Genomic DNA, 24,055 nt, shown 5'->3' with positions numbered 1-24,055 from the left:
ACATGCATGCAAGCAACTAAAGAACTGAGTTGTGTCTGAGAAGGCAAGGTTAAATCAGAGTAAAGAGATTAAGAACCATATCTGCCAGTGTAGTGGGCATAAAGAGTACCAAGCTCAGTGCTAGACAGCTTCAAGTTATACATGATATGCTAGAAAGACTATGGATGACGCTGGAAATATATGTCTTCACTCTGGAACAAACTGATTTCTTATTCACTTGTGGAACATGTGTATTGCTGGTTGAGCTGGAATCTGCATGGCCTTGAGAAGGTAGTGGTGAGCTGCTCTTTGAACTTCTGCAGTCCATGTGCTGTAGGTAGACCCACAGTGCCATTAGGAAAAGAATTCCAGGATGTTTACCCAGTGACACAGAAAGAAGAGTGATATATTCCAAGTCAGACTGGTGAGTAACCTAAAAGCTTGCACTTGGTGGTGTTCCCATGTATCAACTGCCCTTGTCTTTCTAGATGGAAGTGGTCATGGGTTTGGAAAGTGCTGTCCTAACAATCTTTAGTGAATATCCACAGTGCATTTTGTAGATAGTACAAACTGCTGCTACCAAGTTTGGTGGTGGAGGGAGTGAATGGCACTGCATCCACAAATAATCAAGTAGGTACTTTGCCCTGGATAGTGTTGAGTTTCTTGAGTGTTGGTGGAATTGCACTCATCCAGTGAAGTGGGGAGTATTCCATCACACTCCAGACTTGTGGCTTATAGCTGGTGGACAGGCTTTTCGGAGTCTTTCAGCATAAGCTGTGAGATCAGTGGACTTCAACAGCTACCAGTGAGATTGTAGAATGCTTAAAAACTCACTTCAGTCATTCCAGTACACTTCATTATGGCATTCCCAACATTGTGATGAGCGACAATGGTCCTTAGTTTGTAAATGAAGAACTCAACCACTCCATAAAGATCTTGCCCCAGTCAAATGGAACTAACACTCAGAGTAAGGTGGCAGTGAAACATGCCAAATGGGTCATAAAGAAATCTTGAAAATCCAGCACAGATGCAAGACAATCCTTAAGTGGCAAAACACATCTACTGATGATATGGAAAGTAGTCCAGTACAAAGACTAAAATACTCATTCAGTCACGAAAAAGCTATTAAGTCTGGATGTATTAAAAGGCATGAATGATAAAATCAAGGTGGAAACTGCAGAAAGCTAATTTTCATTTTGCCAAAGTTGCCACATCATTGCCAGAGTTCAGCACTGGAGTGTCAGTCAGGATACAGATTTTCAAAAAGCAGTCAACAAGAGTCAGCTCAAATGTGGTAGGAGAAAGTGAGGACTGCAGATGCTAGAGATCAGAGCTGAAAATGTGTTGCTGGAAAAGTGCAGCAGGTCAGGTAGCATCCAAGGAGCAGGACAATCGACGTTTCGGGCATGAGCCCTTCTTCAGGAATGAAGAAGGTGTGCCAAGCAGGCTAAGATAAAAGGTAGGGAGGAGGGACTTGGGGGAGGGGCGTTGGAAATGCGATGGGTGGAAGGAGGCAAAGGTGAGGGTGATAGGCCGGAGTTGGGGGTTGGGGCGGAGAGACCATAGCAACACGACGGCTGGAGGAAGAACGCCTCCTCTTCCGCCTCGGAACCCTCCAACCACAAGGGATGAACTCAGATTTCTCCAGTTTCCTCATTTCCCCTCCTGAAGAAGGGCATGTGCCCGAAACGTCGAATCTTCTGTTCCCTAGATGCTGCCTGACCTGCTGTGCTGTTCCAGCAATAAAGTTTCAACTCATTTCCCCTCCCCCCACCTTGTCTCAGTCCCAACCCTCGAACTTAGCACCACCTTCCTAACCTGCAATCTTCTTCCTGACCTCTCTGCGCCCACCCCCACTCTGGCCTATCACCCTCACCTTTGCCTCCTTCCACCTATCGCATTTCCAACGCCCCTCCTCCAAGTCCCTCCTCCCTACCTTTTTATCTTAGCCTGCTTGGCACACCTTCCTCATTCCTGAAGAAGGGCTCATGGCCGAAATGTCGATTCTCCTGCTCCATGGATGCTGCCTGATCTGCTGCACTTTTCCAGCAACACATTTTCAGCTCAGCTCAAAAGTGAACTTCGGACCTGTATAGGAATTGTTGTCACTGTGGAAATGAGTGACAAGATATATCTTCATAACCATGTATGCATAACTGGAGAAGCTGTTCCTTCATTGCAGGCAGCCAATCAGGAAGATGTAGAGTCACAGATCAGAGATCAACCATCAGAGTCAGAAGTCCACAGCTCTCCAACAGCAAAAGAGGAGCAACAGATACATAATGACACAAGTGACATTGGAATGATACTCCACAGAAAAGAGTTAGTATCTGGATGAATAGGCAAGAGCTTGGGTAATTCGCAATGTTAATAATGTACATAAATTTCATTTTTTGCTTTTTACGTGCAATGTAGGATGCATGGATGGAAGTCCTATTCTGTTTCTTGGCTTACCAGAATCATGTGAGTTCTGCAAGTGAAGCATTGTAGTGAAGCAACCATCTTCCAAGCAATTCTAGAAATTCTCTCTGCTCTCCCCAAATTAATGCACTAGGACTGAACTTTCTGCAGCAACAATCGTCATCTTTGTTATCTCTTTTTGTAATCCCCATAGCGTATACAGCTGAACTCTGTTGCTATCCACACTCCCGAAGCTGCTGGCAGCTCCTCAGGGCAGGACTTCAGTTGAGGGGCAGAAGTCCCACTTTCAACTTTGGTGTGTTAAGGTTGCAGTTTGGACTTCTTCTGGGTGTGCTGGCTTTTGCCGATTTCCCTTTTGGAGGATAGAACAGTCCTCTTTGGTAAGCGAGCAAGTTTTTAAATGTCATTTTAGTTAACTGGTTTCCAACATACTAATGTCTCAGATTAATGGACTCAGTGGCTGTCCAGTCAAAATCTAAATTTAATCTAGATCAGAATCTAATGCTGTTGAGCAACATTGGTGATGTGACTAGAATATATTTACCACAGCTTGTACCTGCTGCAGAAATTGTTCCATGGTATAGTAGCATACAAATGTTTGAAGCATTCCAGGAAAGTCATCATAATATAAATTGGTTAAATAAAGAATTGTGCTATATGGATTAAATTCCCTGCTAACATAATAGATGACTTTTGGAGGAATATGTTAAGCATTCACATGCTTCAAATTTTGCCTTTGCAAATATAGGACCACAGTTTTTGCAAGTCAGACTACTGCAACTTTCCATATTTCTACTAAACATAGTAATTTATCTTTTCTATCTCAGTTTATGCCCTATAGTCATTAACATTTACTCGGCCATATTGCCTTCATTTTATTTAAGATTCTCTTACAGTAGACAATCATTTCAGTAATATTGGTGACGATCATAGAGTGCCTACAGTGTGGAAACAGGCCATTCAGCCCAACAAAACCACACCGACCCTCTGAAGAGTATCCCACCCAGACCCATTCCCCGATTAATGCAGCTAACCTACACATCCCTGAACACTGTGGAAAATTTAGCATGGCCAATTAATCTAACCTACTCATCTTTGGACTGTTGGAGGAAACCGAAGCACCCAGAGGAAACCGATGCAGACGCTGATAGAATGTGCAAACTCCACACACAGAGTCGCCCGAGGCTGGAATTGAACCCAGGTCCCTGGCGCTGAGGCAGCAGTGATAGCCAGTGAGCCACCGTGTCAAAAATAAACTAATATCTGATTTTTGTACAGCATGTTTACTGTGATTTGACTTTACTGTATTCTTTCTTTCAGGATTCTGGCTTTCATTTCTGGAGAAGATCTAACATGTTAAGAAGATTGTTTGGCAAGGTGCTGGGATTCACAGGCTTTACCATTCAGTATGGCTGTATTGCCCACTGTACCTTTGAATACCTAGGAGAAATTGTCATGGTATGTCTTTATGGCTTTCTTTGTGACAAAGTATTGTATTTTGCAATTTATTGTTTTTTCTGAAAATCAGTGAAACTTTGTGGCAAAGCTGCAGGGACTAGAGAGTTGTTTTTAGTGAGTTAATTCTCCTGAGTTCACACACTGATAATCACTATAGCTGGAACAGAAGAATAAAAAGAATTGTAGATAATCTAGTAATATAATCAGTTACTTTGGTATTATTAGCTCTCTGTAACACTTTACCTAGAACCTGACCACCATTTTACCTGTTATAAATACCTGTTGAATATGTAGGAAAAAAATAGAAAGCATTAGTTAGATGTGCTGATGTGGAATATGGAAACATTGCTTCAATTGTAGTGCTTGCCGGTATTACCTAAAGATTAGTTATTATTAGCATCAGGAAATAAAGCTTATCTCTGCTTTAAAAGTCTGGACCATATTTTCTTCCATTTCTGTGGACCTGTAATAAATTAATGACCAGAGTGGATATCATTTCTGTTATGTTGTGGTCGGTATGTTAACATGTCTAGGAGAGACATGCTCACGATATTATAAACTGATCATAACATGTGTTCTGAGGGTATAAAGATCTCATACTCCATCTTACCTTGGAGTACTTGAAGCATGACACTCTTGCAAGCATGTTCCTCTGCTGTAAACCTATAGCCTGATATTAGTCCAGACACCTATGTGCCTGAGGAATGTACTGCTTAAATGTAATAATTAGCTGTAATAAGTATCTGATGGATGAGAGAAACATAAGGATTGCTGTATCAGGTCAAAGGCATGTTGGATGTAAACTCACACCATGGAGCAGTGGTGACTGTCTCTAAAAGATTCCAGTATTTTAGAGACAGGTATGTGGAAAACTAATTGAAGACCAACCAGATAACAGTTTTAGAGAGTAGGAGATTTGGAGGCGGATAGTTCCTTACCTTTAGGTAGCATGGGTTTCTGTGAGTGCAGTCAGCTGGACAGATCATTAGGTAGGACATTAATCACCAGGAAAATAATGTTAATTTGTTCAACTTCAGGACTAACAGACTCAGACTCGGGTCATACAGAAAGCAACACCAAGACTCCATTAACTAGATTGTTGAAAGATGCTACTGGAACACTGGAAAGCCATTTAAAGATAATTGGGAGGGGTAACACTCCTAATCAGAGATAGTATTTGTGCAATAGTGATGTCTTGATTCAGGAGTTCAGGTTATAGAATCTGTTTAGGTGAAGATGAGGAAATATAAGGGAAAAAGTAAGAAGTGATCTACAGACCTCCAAACAGTAAACCATAATGTAGCATGAATTTATACAAGAAGAACTATTGGCTGATGGTGATATCAAGGGCCAGCAATAATTGTGGGTGATATCTTAATATAAACTGGCAAAATCAAATTGTTAATAGATTAGATTAATTACAATGTGGAAACAGGCCCTTCGGCCCAACAAGTCCACACCAACCCTCCGAAGAGAAACCCACCCAGACCCATTCTCCTACATTTACCCCTCTACCTAACACTACAAGCAATTTAGCTTGGCCAATTCACCTAACCTGCACAAATTTGGACTGTGGGAGGAAACCGGAGCACCTGGAGGAAACCCACGCAGACACAGGGAGAATGTGCAAACTCCACACAGACAGTTACCTGACGCGGGAATTGAACCCGGGTCTCTGGTGCTGTGAGGTAGCAGTGCTAACCACTGACACCATGCTGCCCACAAATAGTAGCCTTGATGAGGAGTTCATTGAATACTTTTGAGATTGTGCTACTCTGAGAAACTTTCTAAAACTGACCACAGAGCTAACGGTATTAAGTAAAGACACTAAAGTAAAACCAGGAACAGTGAATGCTGAAGATCTAAAACAAAAGCAGAGAAATTCAACCCTTGCAGCATTTGTGGAAAGAAAGCAGAGTTTATATTTTGAGACCAATATCTCAAAGAAGGGCCACTGGCCTCCCTGTTAACTCTGCTTTGTCTCCACAGATGCTGCCAAACTGACAGAGTTCCTCCAGCAATTTCTGTTTTTAAGTAAAGGCACCTCTGGGTAGCAACAGTCATAATGTGAATAAATTTTATATCCAATTTGAAAGGGAGAGGAAGATTGGGATGAAGGCTAGCATTTTAAATTTGAAAAGGGACAACTATATGGGCATGAGCTAGCTAGCTTAGCTAGTTGAAGTCAGTTGGAATATTAGGCGAGCAAATAGATCAATAGTGAAACTGAGACAAGCATTTAAAGGGATATTTCAGAATACTCAGAATAAGTATCATCCTATGGTAAAGAATAATTCGAAGGAGAGGACCCATCATCCATAGTTAGCTAAAGAAGTTAAAGAAAACATCAAACTTAAGAAAAAAGCATACAATTACACAAAGATAGGTGACAGGTTAGATGACTACTCAGAATGACTTTTAAAAAAAAGTTAATCGGGACAAAAAATAGCGCATGAGAGGAAATGTAAAAACCATAGCAAGAGTTCCTATAGGTATTTGAAAAGGACAAGTAGTAAAGTGAGTGTTGGTCCTTCAGATGTTGAGAATGGAAGTTAATAATAAATAATAAACAAATGGTAGATGTAATGAATAAATATTTTGCTTCTGCCTTCACTATAGAGGACAGAAAAAAATCCCAAATGCACTTGTAAATCTAAATGTTGAAGGAAGAGAGGAACTCAGTCAAATTATAATCTCTAGGGAAATGAGCAAACTGATGAAGCTGTAGGTTGATAAGTCTCCATGTTATGATGGACTTCAGCCTTGAGCCTTAAAAGAAGTTGTTCTTATTTTTGCAATGTCCTTTAAATTCTGGAAAGGGACCATGAAATTGGAAAATAGTATATACTCAAGAAGGAAGAGAGGGAAGATACAGGAAACTAAAAGACATTTAACTTTGTTTGTCATGGTGAAGCTGTTAAAATTGATCATTAAAGAGGTTATAACTGGGCACTTTGAAAACTCAAGGTAATTGGGAGGACTCAGCATGGTTATGTGAAATGGAAATGCTGTTTAACTAATTTATTGGAATTTTTTGAGAACTAATTGGCACTATTGAAAAGGGGATCCAGTTTTCTAAAATTAATTTATTGGATGTGGGCTTTGCTGGTTTGAGTATCATTTTCTACTCAGCTTTAATTGTCATTGACAAGGTAGTGATGAGCTACCTTGATGAACTGCCACAGTCCATTTGTTATAGATACAGTGTTGTTTTGGAAGGAGTTCCAGGATTTTAACCCAGTAACAGTGATTAACAGAATATATTTCTGAGTCAGGAAAGTGAGTGGCTTGGAAGGGAACTAGCAGTGGTGGTATTCCTCTGTATTTATGCCTTTGTGGTCTATCAGGTTATGATCATCAGTTTAGAATAGAATAAAACCATTGAATCCCTACACCTTGGAAGCAGGCCATTTGGCCCGTCAAGTCCACGCCGACCCTCCAAACAGCATCCCACCCAGGTCCACCCCACTACTCAACCCTGTAACCCTGCTTTTCCCGTGGCTAATCCACCTAACCTGCACATCTTTGGACTGTGGGAGGAAACCTACACAGACCCAGAGGGAACGTGCAAACTCCACACAGACAGTCATGTGAAATCAAACTGGAATCGAACCCAGGTCCCTGGCTCTATGAGGCAGTAGTGCTAACCACTGTGCTGCTGTTTGCTATTGTTTAAGAAACCTTGGTGAATTTCAGTAGTGCATCTTGTATACAGTACACAATGATGCTATTGTGCATTGGTGGTGGAGGGAGTGAATGTTTGTGGATGTGATGCCTATCAAATGGGCTGCTTTGTTCTGGATGGTATAAAGGTTCTTGAGTTTTGGAACAGTAGTCATCCAGGCCAGTGGACGAGTATTCTATGATATACATAGCCTGTGTTTTCCAGATGGGGGATAGGCTTAGGAGAGTCAGGAGGTAAGTTAGTGTCTACAAGATTCCTAGCCCCTAACCTGCTCTTGTATTTAAATGGCTGGCCCAGTCCAGACTTGGTCAGTGATAAACCCCAAGCTGTTGATAGTTAGGGATTTAGTGATGATAATGCCATTGATTATCGAAAGACAATGGTTAGATTCCCCCTTGTTGGAAATGTCATTACATTGTGCAGTTGTGTTGCACAAATGTTATTTGTCAGCCCAAGACTGATTATTTCTCCTAATTTTGCTGCAAATGGACATGGACTGTCTCAGTGTCTGAGCAGTTGCAAATGGTATAAATGTCGTGCAATAATCAGTGATCACCTCCATTTTTGACTTTATAATGGAAGGAATTGATGAAGCAGCTGGAGATGGTTGGGCCAAGGATACTACCCCAGAGGAACTCCTGTAGCAATGTCCTGCAGTTGAAATGACTGTTCTCCATTAGCCACAACCATCTTTCTTTATGCTAGATATGACATCAATCAGCAGGGACCCTTCCTCTGATTTGTATTGAGTCCAGCATTTTTGTTAAGAGCTCCTTGAAATCATTTGATCAAATGTGGTCTTGATATCAATGGCAGTAGCTCTAACCTCCCCTCTGAGTACTTCAGCTTTTATGTCCATGTTTGAACCAAAGCTGTAATGAGTTCAGGACTGTGGTGGAATCCAAACCGAGTGTTAATGAGCAGGTTATTCCTCGGCAGCTGCTGCTTGATAGCATTGTTGGTGATCCTTTCCATTGCTTTACTAATCAAGAGTAGACTGATGGGGCAATAATTTGTGAGGTTGAATTTAACCTGCTTTTGTGTACAGGACATACTGGGATTTTTTTCATATTGCTGGATATATTCCACCATTATAGATGTATTGAAGCAACTTGGCCAAGGGATCAGCAAGTTCTGGAGCATAATTCTTCAGAAAATTGCCAGGGCCCATAGCCTTTCCAATATCCAGTGCTTTTGAGGCATTTCTTGATATTATGTGGTGCGAATTGAATTGGCTGGATAATGGCTTCTGTAATGTTGGGGTTCTCCGTTAGGAACCTAGATTGATCCCCTGCTCAGCACTTTCCGCTGAAGACTATTGTAAATACTTCAGCCTTGCCTTTTATACTGATAGCTGGGTTCCCCACCATTGGGGATGGGGTAATTGAGGACCCGCCTCCTCCAATGAGTTGTTTCATTGTCTACCACCATTTGTAACTGGATTTTAGAGCTTAGATTGGATTTGTTAGTTGTGGAATTGCTTGGCCTTGCCTATCACTGTTCTGTCTGTAGTTCTGTTTTGTAGCTTCAACCGTTTGACAACTCATTTTCAGGAATGCCTGGTGATGTCATTGGGTCCTGAGTCAAAGCTTTGGACTCCAGGGCAATTCCCTCCTGACTCTATGCAACCATGCTGCCACCTCTGCTGTGTATGTCCTGCCGGTGGGACAGAACATAGCAAGGATGGTAATAACTACCTGGCACAGTACCAAGTGTTCTGAACAAGGTAACAATGTAACATTTGGTCGAACATCTAGATTAGCTGGTTTGCTTGGAGACAATAAAAACAAATTCTAATTTGGCCAACCAGTTTAAATTATACCCCAAAATACCAAACGTCAATCAAATTTGAATTTAGTATTTTGACAGTATTAACACCAAAGAAATCATCCGATGCTTTGGGGTATAAAACCAAAAGAAAAATTGAACAGTTGGAGGAGAACTACCAAAAGACCAACAGATGTAGGCTGCTAGTAAGAACTCTGAGAGGTACCTGTCTGAAGAAGGAGTTTGCACAGGAAAAAAGACCAATACCAACCTGGAGAGCAAATGTGCAGAGGAAGATACCAAGAGAAAATTCGACAGCTGGCTGGTTTGGAATTTGAATTTTTTTGTAAATCTTAATCTGGGGTTTTATTGGATTAGTATTGTCGTGGGGAAGGTAAAAGATAGGTTTAGATAAATGAGTTGTAAATAGTTGTCAGTTAATTATTCTCTATTAGACGGTAAAAAATTAAATTGTCAGTTTTTACTTTAAATAGTGACTTTTGGGATAGTTCTTTGCATCTCAAATTTTAATAGATTACAGTGTAGGTTAAATCATTTCGATTTTGCAGGTTTACATTACCGGGGAAGGGTTACCCTGTGCAGTAACAGTTTGGGGACTCGTCCGCAATTTGACTTGCTTTGGACAGATTTGAATAGATTTGGGGGTACAATAAATCCCAGTAGATTTAAACACTTGCAGGTTAGTGTCCTACATTTTTAAATAAAACCTAGGTGAGACAATTTGTTTAATTTCAGTGACTTGTGGTTGATTAATTTACAAGTGAGAGAAATAGCTCTTAAAAATTGCTAAAGTGGTTCTGGGGTTTGAAGATGATTCTCAAATTTGCCAAAAAAGTTTAGAAGGAAAGAAAAAGGCCATACCTTTAAGAATTAGCAAATAGCTCAGATTTGTGTTTAACCAAGGACAAAAGTAAAGCAAAAATTATAAGGGAATTACTCAAACACTTAGGTGTGTCAGAGAAACAGATGAGTGCAGTCGAGGTAGAAAAACTTAAATTACAATTGAGGAAAATGGAGTTAGAAGATAAAGGGAGAGAGAAGAGAGGGAGAGAGAAAGAGAGAGGAAAAAGAAGAGAGAATGTTCTTAGCTTCTAGAGGGAGTGAGAAAGAGGGAGAAAAAGGGGAGAGACAAAACGAGGGAGAATTTGAACTTGACAACCACCTGATGAAGGAGCAGAGCTCAGAAAACTATTGCTTCCAAATAAACCTGTTGGACTATAACCTGGTGTTGTGTGATTTTTAAATTTGTATACCCCAGTCCAACACCGGGCGTCTCCAAATCTTGAATGTGAGAAGTTGCGAATTTGTCAGCAAAGTTAACAGGATGGGGATTAAAAGAGACGGTCATGATATATGCAAATGCATCAAAACTCTGCCACATTTTGTTGAGAAAAATGTTGAAGCCTTATTTATTTCATTTGAAAAATTGACTAGGGAGATGAAGTGGTCCGAGGATTTATGGGTAATGCTAGTTCAGACTAAACTGGTAGGCAGATCTTATGAGGTATTTGCCGTGCTGTCAGATGAGGGGTCATGAGATTATATAGAACAAGCTATTTTAAGTGCTTATGGATTGGTACCAGAAGCATACAGACAGTGGTTCAGAAACATAAAGAAGGAACCAGGTCAGACTTATGTTGAGATAGAAAGAAGAAAACATAGTCATTTTGATAGATGGATGCGCGCTTTAAAGATCGATAAGACTTTTGAGGCTCTAAGAGAGATTATTCTGCTAGAAGAGTTTAAAAACTCACTTCCAGAGATATTAAAAATTCACATGGAGGAACAGAAGGTTCAGGAAGTGAGAAGGGCTGCAGAATTAGCAGATGAATACAGGTTGGTGGATAGGACAAGCATAGGCCAGAATTTCATCCTGTGAGGAATAGAAGTTGGGAGAAGGGGTGATTCTGCACTACGAAACCAAGAGTAGAGAGCATTGGTAAGCGTTTACCACGGACTAAAAAGGGACCGCAAGAGGGAGGAAAGGAAGTGAAAGGCCTCAGGTGTTTCCACTGTGGTAAAGTAGGACACGTAAAGTCACATTGCGGGTCGTTAAAGAAAGGCAGTATGGGAAAAGATGTCGTAAAAGAAGCTAAGCCAGTGGCATTAGTAAAAGTAGTAAAGGAGACCCCAAGAAGAGTCAAGGAGCTGCAGGAGAGTGCACAATCTAGGTAGGGGCTAGGTATGTAGTTAGTACCTGATCTCTACAAAGAATTCATCTCTGTGGGTAAAGCTTACTCAGAAAGAATGGGGGAGAAGAACAAGAACTTACAGTGCTGAGAGATATAGGATCTAACCAGTCGCTGATCGTAAGAGATGAGCGAATATACGCTCTTTCTGATCTGTTACCCGAGAGTGTGGTAATTTGTGGGATAGATGGACAGAAATTTAGTGTTCCCCTATGTAAGATCAGGTTGGAGTGCCAACTCAAGACTGAGGAAGTAAAAGTGGGGGTGATTGACAGGGTGTCAGTTCCAGGAATTCAGTTTGTTCTTGGAAATGATTTGGCAGGATCCAAGGTGGGAGTGACACCCCTTGTTGTGGAGAAGCCCAAGGAAGACCAAGAAACTGAGGAGTTAAAACAGAAATATCCTGGTATTTTCCCAGACTGTGTAGTAACCAGATCCCACTATCATAAGTCACAGTATGAAGCAAAAAGTAAAGAGAAAGATGAAGGAGTTGAGGTTCAGTTAGCGAACACCCTGTTTGACGTAATTGTGCAGGAAAAATTTGAACAGACAGAGCGTCAGACGGAAGTGTTTAGTCCTGAAAGGCTAAGGGACTTGCAACAGCAAAACAAGACAATAAAAGATATATATGTGGATGCATACTCCAAAAGGGAGGCAGAGAATATTCCTGAGGGTTATTACCTGAAAGGTAGAATCCTAAGACGGAAATGGAGACCATGGCAGATTAGTGCTGAGGAGAAATGGGCCAAAGTGCACCAGATTATGTTGCCGGTAGCACACAGGCAGAAGGTGTTACAGGTAGCACATGAAGTACCTGTAGGAGGTCGCCTAAGGGTACGAAAAACTCAGGCTAAGGTACAAAAACATTTTTATTAGTCTGGAATGCACAAGGATATGGTTAGTTTTTGCCATACGTGTCATACCTGCCAATGGTAGGTAAGCCACAGGCGGTAATAAAACCAGCACCTTTGTGCCAATTCCCGCATTTGAAGAACCTTTCACATGGGTTATAATTGATTGTTAGGTCCCCTCCCAGGAACTAAAAGTGGGAATCAGTACATGTTAACCATAATGGATGTGTCTACCAGATTTCCGAAGGTAATTCCATTACTGTAAAAGGCAAAAAAGGTAGTAGAGGAGTTTGTAGCTTTCTTCAGGCGGTATGGGCTATCCAGAGAGATTCAGTCGGACCAAGGGTCAAATTTTGCTGCTACGCTGTTTAAGGAGGTTATGGATAGCTTAGGTATACAGCACTTTAAATCCAGTGCGTATCATCCTGAATCCCAGGGAGCTTTAGAAATATGGCATCAGACCTTGAAGACCACGTTGGGAGCATACTGTCAAGATTACCCGAATGATTGGGATAAGCGTATCCCATTCACATTGTTTGCCATTAGAGATGCCCCAAATGAATCTACTCAGTTCACTCCCTTTGAGTTAATATTCAGACATGAGGTGAGAGGCCCTTTGAAATTAACTAAAGAAAAATTGACAGGACCAAAGTCTGAGATCTCACACTGAGATTATGTTTCGGAGGTTTGGGAGAGACTAAATCGAGTAGATGAGTTAGCTAAACAGCACCTCAAGAGAGCACAGTTTCAAATGAAGCAGATGGCAGATAACAGCTCTGAGACGTGGATATTTTTCTGAGGGGATGACGTGTTCGTACTGTTACCAGTGATAGGTGATCCCTTCAAAGCCAGGTTTCGTGGTCCCTATCAAATGGGGAAAAAGTTGAGTCTTGTGAACTATCTAGTAAAGATGCCAGATAGAAGAGAAAAGGTATCGGGGTATGTCATGTGAACATGTTGAAACCATATTATACTAGAGAGAAAGAACTGGAGAAACAGGTATTAGTTTCTGCCTGCTAATCCAGGTGTGTTGTCATTTTTAATTTTAAAAATCCCTATGTTAACTGGAACTGTGTGCTGCTGGAAGATAGAATCTATATTTATGATAGTGATATTCTGCATAATGATCCATTATTGAATTGTAGTCACATGGTTAAAAATTTAACAACATAAGAAATAGGAACAGGGATGGTCATTAAGCATCATTGATAAAGGTCATGGCTGAACTTCAACATCAATTCTACTTTCCTTGATCATTTAGTACCCAAAATAGTCTCAATTTGACTCTTAATATTTCATTTAATGAGTATATTTACAGCTGTATTTCACAGAAAATTATAATGAATCATAACTAAATGATTGAGCCCTTATCCTGAGACTCCTTGTCCTGAGACTATGTCCCTCACTGTATACTCTCCAGCCAGGGGGAATGTCCTCTTAGTAACTATCGTGTCAAACCTCCAACTTTATGCATTTCAATTAAATCATCTTTAATTCCTTAAACCTCTGGTGAATATAGGTCCTTTCTGCACAATCTTGTGTCATAAATTCAGCCCTCTTATCCCACGATTCAATCTTGAAAACCATTGTTGCATCCATTATCAGGCAAGTGCATCTTTCGTTCATTGAGGAACCTATGTTTGGTGTCACCAACCCCTACCTAATTGCAGCAAGATTTCCTTATACTCCAAAACCTTTATAATATAGGCTAAAATACCATTGTCTTTATTTGTGTGCCTGCATGCTAACTCTGTGATTTAATGGCATAGTAGGTAGGAACTAGAGTAGGCCATTCATCCAGCCAGTCAACATGATTGTGGCTGATCCTATACTTTAATGTCATTACACACATTATCCCTCTGTGCTTTGTCACCTTCAATATCTCGATATCTGTCACCCTCTGTCTTGAATATACCTAATGACTGAGCCTCCACAGCCCTCTGAAGTTGAGAATTCTGAAGATTCATTACCAATTATATGGAAACAATTGTTTTTCGTCTCAGTCCTAGTCCTAGGAATGGAGAGAATGAGGAACTGAACGAAATGAGTATTAGTCAAAAAGCAGTTTTCAATAAATTATTGAGACCGAAAGTTAACGAATTCCTGGGATCCAATGCTGTATATCTCAATGTTGAAAGAGGTGGAGTGTAAAGACATCTTTTGCTAGTCATCTTTTGATATTTTATGGATACTGGAATGGTGCCTTCAGATTGCAAGCTTGCAAATGTATCCCTATTATTTATTATTATTTATTATTATTGTTATTATTGTCAAAGGAAGGTGAATGAGCCAAAACAGGGAGCAACAAGCTTATTAGCCTGACATTAGTAATAGGAAAAATTATTAAAATCTATAGTATAGGATGTGACAACTGCACACACAGGAAAAAATGACCTGATTGGGCATTGTCAACATAGCTTTATGAAAGGGAAATCCTATTTAACAAACCTTTTGAAACATAGATGCGATGCATTTGGATTTTGAGAAAGTGTTTGAAGTGGTATCACCAAAGATGAGTAACACATGGGGTGAGAAGAAATATACTGGCATGAATTGAGGATAAGTTACAGAAAATAAACAAAGTAGGAATAAATGGGCCATTCTCAGACTGTGGCTAGTTAGTACTAAAATACTTGGTCCTAGCTGTTTACAATCTATATCATTGATTAGGTTTTGCAGTTCAAATGTAATATTTCAAAGTTTACCAATGACCTGAAACAAAGTGGAAATGTGGTTTGTGAGGAGAATGCAAAGAAGCTTCAAGAGGATTTGGTCAGATTGAATGAGTGGACAAGAATGTGTCACATAGAACATAATGTGACTAAGTATGAGGGAAACATCTTTGGTCGGAGGAACTGAAGTGCCACATATTTCTTAAATGGTGAGAATCTGGAAAATGTTAATGTCTGAGAGACTTCTGTGTTTTTGTTCATAAGTCAATGAAAGTTAACATGCTGGCATAGCAAACACTTAGGAAGAAAAATAGTACGTTGGCCTTTGTCATAAGAAGAGTTGAGTACAGGAGTAAAGATGTCTTCCTTCAATTGTATAGAATCTAGGTAAGACCGACACCTACAGCAATGGTTATGTGTTTTTATTGAAGGAAGGATAGATTTTCATAGGGGAAATGCAGCAGAGGTTCACGAGACTAATTCCAGGGTTCGTGGAACTATCCTATAAGGAGAGATTGAGGAGACAGGGTCTGAATTCTTAAAAAATTTTAGAATAAGAGGTGATCTAATTGAAAGTTATAAAACATTTTAAGGTGCAGAAATGAAAGATGTGGAAGCTTGGTTATTGACTATGTTCAGGAGATAGATTGACAGATTTCTAGATACTAATGATATTAACGGAAATGGAGATAGTGTAGATGATTGGTCACAGTCTAGAGTGATAAAGCAGGCTTGTGGGATGAAAAGCCTACTTTTGCTCCTATGTTCCTATGTCCGAAGTGGCCTAACTTTTATTCTGAGACTCTGTTTCCTAGTTCTTAATCAAAAGTTCTAGTTCTAAAGCATCCTTCCTGCATCAACCTGTCAAACCCAATAAGAATTTTATTTTATAATTGAATGAGATCGTGCATCTATTTCGTGTCTTATAAAACAAAAATAGGATATTTACCATTGGAGAGTGAAAAGGGAAAATAATGACAATATTTTTCTTCCTTTGAAAAAAATCTTCCATTGAAATTTCAGAAGAATACCTTAGAAGTTTTAATACCATTATCCCACAGTCAGCAGAAACTTCAGGTGTTCCAAGAAAGATTTTTCAACATGCTTGCTTAAATATGTTCAATAATTTTGCTTAAAAATCGGTAATGTATTTTCCTTCATTTGCAGTGTTCCGGTCCTTCCATGGAGCCTACAATTAAGACCTATGATATAATCATCTCTGAGAAACTCAGTCGACAGTTTTATCGCATTGAAAAGTAAGTTGCCACAAAATTACAAGTATCAGAATCTTCAAAATATGTAATTTTACTGTGTAGATTCATTTATTTTGTTGAATTGTTCAGAATACACAAACGAATATGTTTCCTCTAATCTCACTTGGAATTTTGTTCACAGAGGTGATGTGATAATTGCTAAAAGTCCCAATAATCCCAAAATGAATATTTGCAAACGAGTGATTGGTCTAGAAGGCGACAAAGTATGCACAAGTGGTCCACTAGATGCCTTTAAGACCCATAGATATGTGAGTATTACTTTCTTTAGGTAGTTGCTTCAACAATAATCATTACATTTGAACATTAAGTAACAACAGCTAAAGCCTACATAGGCCAACAACACATCTAGTGAGCATGTAGAAAGTTACTGAGAGGTAACACTATGATCTTGACAATTGCGTAAAATTTTTTGAGGATAGGAGTGATTCATCACTGTGATTGTATGTCTGTAAGGTATATTGCTGGAAAAGGGTTGAATCCGTTTTGCTGAGATGACAAGACTGTTGCATGAAGAGAGACTGAATGAAATATGGCTATATTCACGTGAATTTAGAAGAACGAAGGGAGATTTTCTAGAAACCTGTAAAATTCTAACAGGACCAGACCAAATAAATGCAGGAAGGATTTTCCTGATGACCAGGTAATGCAGAACTTGGGATCACAATTTAAGGAACTGCATAGGCCATTTTGGACTGAGATGAGGAACTATCCAAAGAGTAGTGAGTCTTTGGAATTCTCTGCCACAGAAAGCAGTTGAAGTCAAAACATTTACTGTTTTCAAGAAGGGGTGAGATGTACATCTTGGAGGAAATGGATCAAAAGGGATAAGAAAAAGTGGGAATGGGGTCTTGAGTTGAATAATCAGCTATAGTCATATTGAATGTGGAGCAGGCTCAAAGCAGCAAATGGCCTACTCCTGCTCCTATGTTATGTTTTTATAATGTCTACATTAAGATCTTTCCCAGTTGCCAGATAAATGGGCAGAGGGGTTGAGGTTGCCTTGTTACTTAGAAATCAAATTCTAAAATCAAAGCAAAAAGTGATATAGAGCTGGAACTCATAGGCTCTAGGGGGGTAGCGTTGAGGATTGGGAAGCTTTTAAAAACCAAAAAAAGCAGTAAGGGAGAAGATAAAATGTGAGAGTGAGCTAGCTAGTAACATAAAAGAAGATTACAAGAGGTTTTTTTAAAGCTATTTGAAAGGTAAGAGAGGCAAGAGTGTACATTGGACCACCTGAAAATGAGGCTGAAGAAGTCATAATGGGAACAAAGAAATGGCAGAGGAACTGAATAGGTACTTTGCATAGTTTTCACAGTGGAAGATACCATCAGCATTCCAGAACTTCCACAGAGGCAGGAAGTAGAGGTGAGTATATTGGCCATCACTAAAGAGAAGGCAATGGGGCAGCTGAAAGATCTAATGGTGGTTAAATCATCCGGATCAAATGGATTAAGACATTGGTGGTGATATTTCAGGAATCACTGACATTGTGGAGGGTACCATGGACAAGTAAAGAACAAATGTAACACCCCTGCTTTAGAAGGGAGAGAAACAGGAGACAGGAAACTATAGGCCAGTTAGCCTGACTTCAATCGTTGGTAAGATTTTAGAGCCCATTCTTAAGAATGAGATTTGCAGAGTACTTGGAAGCACATGATAAAATTAAGCTGAATCAGCATGGCTTCTTCAAGGCAAGGTCATGCCTGACAAATCTCTTAGAATTCTTTGAGGAGGTAATGAGCAAGATAGACAAAGGAGAGCCGGTGGATGTGATCTATTTGGATTTCCAGAAGGCCTTTGACAATGAGACTGCTAAATAAGATAAATGTTATGGCAAGATACTGGCATGGATAGAAGATTGGCTGGCTGGCTGGCAGACAGCAGAGAGTCAGGATAAAAGAACCTTTGTCAAGATGGCAGCCAATGAGTAGTGGAGTTCGGTAAGAGTCCGTGTTGGGACCGCAACTATTCATGTTGGACAAAGCAACTGAGGGCATTGATGCTAAGTTTGCAGATGACACAAAGATAAGTAGGGAAGCTGCAGAAGGACTTGAACAGACTAGGAGAGTGGGCAAAGAAGTGGCAGATGAAATACAATGTGGTAAAGTGTGAGGTTATGCATCTTGGTAGGAAGAATAAAGGCACAGACTATTATCTACAAGGGGAAAGGCTTTGGAAATTTGAAGCGCAAAGGGACTTGAGTGTCCTAGTACATGATTCTCTTCTGGTTCACTTGCAGGTTCAGTTGGTGGTTAAGATGGCAAATACAATTTTGGCATTCATTTCAAGACAGCTAGGAAATAAGAGCAGAGATATACTGATGAGGCTGTATAAGGCTCTGGTCAGACTGTATTTGGATTATTGAGAGTAGTTTTGGGCCCCATGTCGAAGAAAAGATTTGCTGGCGTTGGAGAAGGTCCAGAAGAGGTTTACAAGAATGATTCCAGGGATGAAGGACTCCTCATATGTGGAGGGTTTGAGGACTTGATGGAGCTTAGAAGCATAAGAGGGAATCTGATTGGAATTTACAGAATACTGAGAGGTTTGGATAGAATGAACATGGAGAAGATTTTTCCAATAGTAAGAGAAACTAGGACCCAAGGGCACAGCCTCAAAGTGAAGGAGCGACCCTTTAGAACTAAAGTGAGGAGGAATTTCTTCAGCTAAGGGGTGGTTAATCTATGAAACTCATTGCTGCAGAGCACTGTGGAGGCCAAGTTATTGAGTATGTTTAAGACAGAGATAAACAGACATGATGGGCCATTTGGCCTAATTCTGCTCCTTTAACTTTTGTTCTTTTGTCAAATAAACATTGCTCCTGTGTCTATATCTTATGATCTTAGGCTCTTTTATTAAAAGTACATTGGCAGTCTCTTGTGAATATGTTGAGTCACTATGTTCAATGACTATGCTCAAGTTAAATAAAATGTCAGATTTCAGTCTTGAATCATCTTATTTATTCAGTATTACCATCAGCTGGAATCATGCCAATATATCCACAGCATTATTTATTGCTCACTTCTGCTTTAAGCTCAGCAGTGATTCTACTGCAATAATCATTGGGAATCTTTTCCTGTAAGAATTTTGGGCAATGGTTGATTTATGAAAAGCATTGAGTAAATAGATTTGAGGATGTATTAGTTCACCTCTACTTTTATTGTCTAAATACAGTGAAATAGGACAACACATCATGGAGCTGTATCTATAGCCTTTGATATGACTGTGCTATATGTAATTAATTGTGTGACCCTTCTAAAGTCCTACTTAATCAAGTAAATTGATGGCAAAATTGAAAGCTTGGGCTCTCTGGAGTAACCAAATAGGGTTAATATTTAATTTTGAGCATCAATTGCTATCAGTATGTTATTGGCTTTGAAAGCACTGATATTTCATCAGGGATTATGATTAAAATGCTTCTTGTCCAAACACATTGCTTCTATTTGCCCTTGCTTTTAATGCCATTTGCTTTAGCTTTAAGCCTTGTTTTGCCATATGGTCAATGTTGCCAACGTTCAGATTTCTTTTCCCATTTTCATTCAAAGAGTCATCAGATTAAAATACTATTGGCATCATAAACCACTGATTTGTCATTTAAACAGGAGGAGTGCCTGATGTCACTTTATTCAGCTAGGATCTGTAAATAGGGAACTGTCTGCTTTGTCACTCAGAATGATAAAAGCATGAGTTACACATCTATTTCAGAGCAATAACTTCTTCACAATCAATCACTACAAATTGCTAATGCCCAAGCACTCGCTGATGTTGGGGAAATTTGTTTACTCTTGTGTTTAAGTGAAGCGTATTACCAGGATGACTCAGTTCATTCATCCTGGATTTCTATGGCCAATATAATTGCAGACAAAGATTCATTAGTTGGTAGATAGTTTACATTGGATGGTGAATGGGTGAGGGATACCAAGGGTTATGCACAGTGGTTAACCCTGAACCATTTTCCATATCAAACAACGCTTCTGCCTGTAGTGATTACAACTCAAAGTGCTGTGTTGATGTCCATATCAGTTATCACAAATGGTAGATACACTTTGCTTGTCAGCAAGTGGTAATTGGATATGTTGATACTCCCTTGTTGGATTAAAAGTATTGTTTGCTTTACGTACCAACTACATGACTCACCTTTGACTTATATTGGTTGTCGTTCTGCAATCTGTTACTTTTGGCACTTTTACACTAATGAGCTTGTTGCTTATTCAGTGTTCTGGCCTTATATTTCCTTTAATAGATTAATATGGTTTTACCTTATGACCTGGTATTGTTCAAGGTGGTCAAAACGTGTGGTACAGACAATTGAGTATACATTCTTTGGGATAAATTTTACGTGCACCCATTATGCATGTTCCAGCTTGACACTAGCCCACCTTCCCACCCAATCCCAAACTCACTCCCAAAATATGCCAGGTGGATGAATTCCAAAATTGCCAGCCTGCCTGCCTGCCATAATGAACTTGTTCAGATTCTGTAAGCACATGATCAATACCAGTTAACCTCGAGGAATGCACCTTAATAGTTATGTTGTTTTGCAATTATTTGATTTTTTGATCTATTTCTTTCATATATTCCATCACTAAAAGGACTATTTTCTGTTATATACATTACTATAATGTTCCTAAATTCATCATTGGCAATCGCCCTTTCTCTCCCCCATTATTATTTAGAAACTTAGCTGAGGTGTCCCCAATCCAGTCCCCAATCATTTCTCCAATAAATGACATTCAGATTGTGTAAGCAATAAATCCACTGATTTCCCAAAAGATTACCTTGTTGCATTCCATTTCCAGTTTCTTTTAAGCATTTTTCATTGGTGGCTTGCTCAATAGGAAGAGTATTTTGTTTTAATTCTCCTTTTATATTTATACTTTTGCATGTATATGGATGATTCCACAGTGCCATTCCTATTGGATTCTCCTTTCTTTGTGTTACTCCAATGTGTAAAGACTGCTGAGAATGAATGTTTTCCTAGAATTTTTTTAATGCTTCAAACATTGCTCCAAACGTCTTTCTTTCTGAAAACCTAAATTCTATTAACACTAGGATCCCCTGACAACAGCAAACTTCTTTGACTTGACTGTGAATGCTTCCCATGGACTTCCAGACAAGCCCAGTTGGTTGAAGCACATGCAGTATGTTTGCCACACAGGCAGTTGGCAAATGCTGTAGGTGCGTTATTAACATAGCACTGCACTGTACAGCAAGGTGCCTATCCCTGTATTGATCACTGTTGTCAAGCCTGACAAGGAGTCTGGCTCTTTCCTAAATAACAAATCAAGGCAGAAGCATTGTAAGCTTTTAAGCCCTGAGTGAAGTGCCATCATGCCAAAAAGGCATGGCATGGCATGGAAGGCAAGGCAAGGCAAAGCATGACAAGGCAGAGCATGCATGTTGGTGCTAAGTGAGTGAGTGTTCAGAGGATGAGATAGCAACCTGGTCCAGTCTCTGAGTTGCTTGCAGCAGCACTTCAATGATAGTAACCAGTGTGTTCCAAAGTGCAGGATAATAGTTCAAAAGCATACTGTAAATAGATTTGAGTTGTGGCCTGATGGCATGGAGAGACTGATAGGTGTTGGATAACAGCATGCGGCTAGTGCTCTGGAGTGTGTCCTGTTGCATCAATGCTGGTGGCCGAGACGGCTTTGGAGGGGCAGGGCAAGCTGTGGTTACTGAGTACCCAGTTTAACTTCATGCCAGTAATGCTTGACATAGATTTTTTTAATCCATCTCATGGTACAGTAGGAAACTGTACTAATGAGGTGAGATTTGGTGTTAATGAGGATGTTAACAAGCAATAGTCACTGTTAATATACATCTTGTCACTCCCTAGTGAGAATGTCCTCTCAACATCTGCAACCCTGTTGGAAAATGCAAGTAGTTGCTCCTGATGTCATGATAGGCCTCACTTGACATCTAATGCAATTCTCCCAAATTCCTTGCGATAGCCTGTATCATTCAGGGTTGTATAATTTTAGCACAATCTAACAATTTAAGGGCAAGCACTAAGTTAGAAATCTCCAAGTAGAACTTTACAATCTTGTGTATAGCCTCTTAAATCCCATGATATGTTCTTCTACAGAATATTTATCCTGCTTTATAAATTTATCAAAGTCAGACCATTTCTCAAATGCATTTAATAGGCCAGTCTCTGAATACTCAGTCTTAAAGCTTCTTCTGCCTCTTAGGGGTATCTGAACTGAGCTGGAAAATAGTAACCCACCAGCTTTTGTCTCACTGTGGCAGTTTAACACAGACGGTCAGCTACAACTTGTGCCTCTCAGTGGTGACTTCATGCAGAAGGCGAGGCAGTAACTTGTTAGAGTTTTATTGAGGTATTGGGAACATTGTAGTGTCAATGGAAAAGTCTGGAATATGTGCTTCTGAAGGGCATTGATAATGTTGTATCAATATCAGAAATAGTGTATGTGCCTGCAATATACACAAATATGAGGAATATGGTGTGTGAATGAGGAAAGTAGAAGTGTGGTGGGGATAATGAGTCCAGTTGGTCAGGAGGCAAAACCACAGTCAATCCAATGGCTGAGCCATTTTTAATTTGTCAGGTTGACCACACAGTACTGCTTTCTTCGCACTGAAGCTCCTGATTGGTCAAGGAATTCAACTCTGCTGCCATTCTTACGTCTTTCACTTGGAATTCATCTGCAGCTGTCAGTAGCATAATGTGTCCTACTTGAATTTCCTGAATACTGACTCTCTCAAGAGACCAGTCTTTACGTTTAATTTAGCCTACACATCAACAAATGAAGTAAGTGAGGAAGGAGAGCTGAGGACAAACATAAATTGATAGAAACAAAAATAAATTTTGGGGCGGCATGGTGGCTCAGTGGTTAGCACTGTTGCCTCACAGCACCAGGGACCTGGGTTCGATTCCAGCCTCGGACCACTGTCTGTGTGGAGTTTGCACATTCTCCCCTTGTCTACGTGGGTTTCCTCTGGGTGCTCCGGTTTCCTCCCACAATCCAAAGCTGTGCAGGTTAGGTGAATTGGCCATGCTAAATTGCCAATAGTGTAGGTTGTATAGGCTACATGCGTTAATCAGGGGTAAATGCAGAGTAATAAGGTGGGGGAATGGGATATTCTTCGGACAGTTAGTGTGGACTTGTTGGGCTGAAGGGCCTGCTTCCACACTATAGGTATTCTATAAAAAAAACAATGAGCACAATCGGAAAACCTGCATGAAGAAAGTGAAGAGCAACAATGGAAAAGGTTGCAATGAAAATGAAATGCACTTGTGTTGAAAAATGGTTTGCATTTACATAGCTCTAAAGTACTTCACTGCTAATCCAGCACTTTTGTAATGTTATTCGTGGTATTGTAGGATTTCCTAAAATGCTCATTAGGAGAAGATGAGGACTGCAGATGCTGGAGATCAGAGCTGAAAAATGTGTTGCTGGAAAAGCGCAGCAGGTCAGGCAGCATCCAAGGAGCAGGAGAATCGACATTTCGGGCATAAGCCCTTCTTCAGGAATGAGGAATATGTGCCAAGCAGGCTAAGCTAAAAGTAGGGAGGAGGGACTTAGGGTAGGGGCGTTGGGAATGCGATAGGTGGAAGGAGGTTATGGTGAGGGTGATGGACCAGAGAGGGGGTGGGGGGCGGAGAGGTCGGGGAGAAGATTGCAGGTCAAGATGGCGGTGCTGCGTCCGAGGGTTGGGACTGAGATAAAGTGGGGGGAGGGGAAATGAGGAAGCTGGAGAAATCTGTATTCATCCC

The 24,055-nt window shown here is 40.2% G+C and overlaps 1 protein-coding gene across 8 annotated transcripts in view; it reads left to right on the top strand.

Moving 5' to 3' along the window:
- immp1l (inner mitochondrial membrane peptidase subunit 1) overlaps positions 1-24,055 on the top strand; it is a 166,796-nt gene that overhangs the window by 78,826 nt on the left and 63,915 nt on the right. For 3 of the 8 annotated variants that reach the window (XM_043705548.1, XM_043705553.1, XM_043705555.1), the window contains exons 2-6: positions 2,162-2,333; positions 2,594-2,780; positions 3,721-3,858; positions 16,211-16,299; positions 16,439-16,565. In XM_043705548.1, coding sequence (XP_043561483.1) covers positions 3,754-3,858; positions 16,211-16,299; positions 16,439-16,565 — 321 coding nt within the window. In that variant the 5' untranslated portion in view covers positions 2,162-2,333; positions 2,594-2,780; positions 3,721-3,753. Of the gene's footprint in view, positions 1-2,161; positions 2,334-2,394; positions 2,781-3,720; positions 3,859-16,210; positions 16,300-16,438; positions 16,566-24,055 lie in introns of those variants that run through there. The other 5 variants (XM_043705552.1, XM_043705550.1, XM_043705554.1 and 2 more) reach the window with 5 other exon arrangements.

Source organism: Chiloscyllium plagiosum, chromosome 16, assembly GCF_004010195.1.
Source record: "Chiloscyllium plagiosum isolate BGI_BamShark_2017 chromosome 16, ASM401019v2, whole genome shotgun sequence".
NCBI lineage: Eukaryota > Metazoa > Chordata > Chondrichthyes > Orectolobiformes > Hemiscylliidae > Chiloscyllium > Chiloscyllium plagiosum.
The sequence above is the reverse complement of the archived record's forward strand: the minus strand, read 5'-3'. Positions and strand labels throughout refer to the sequence as shown.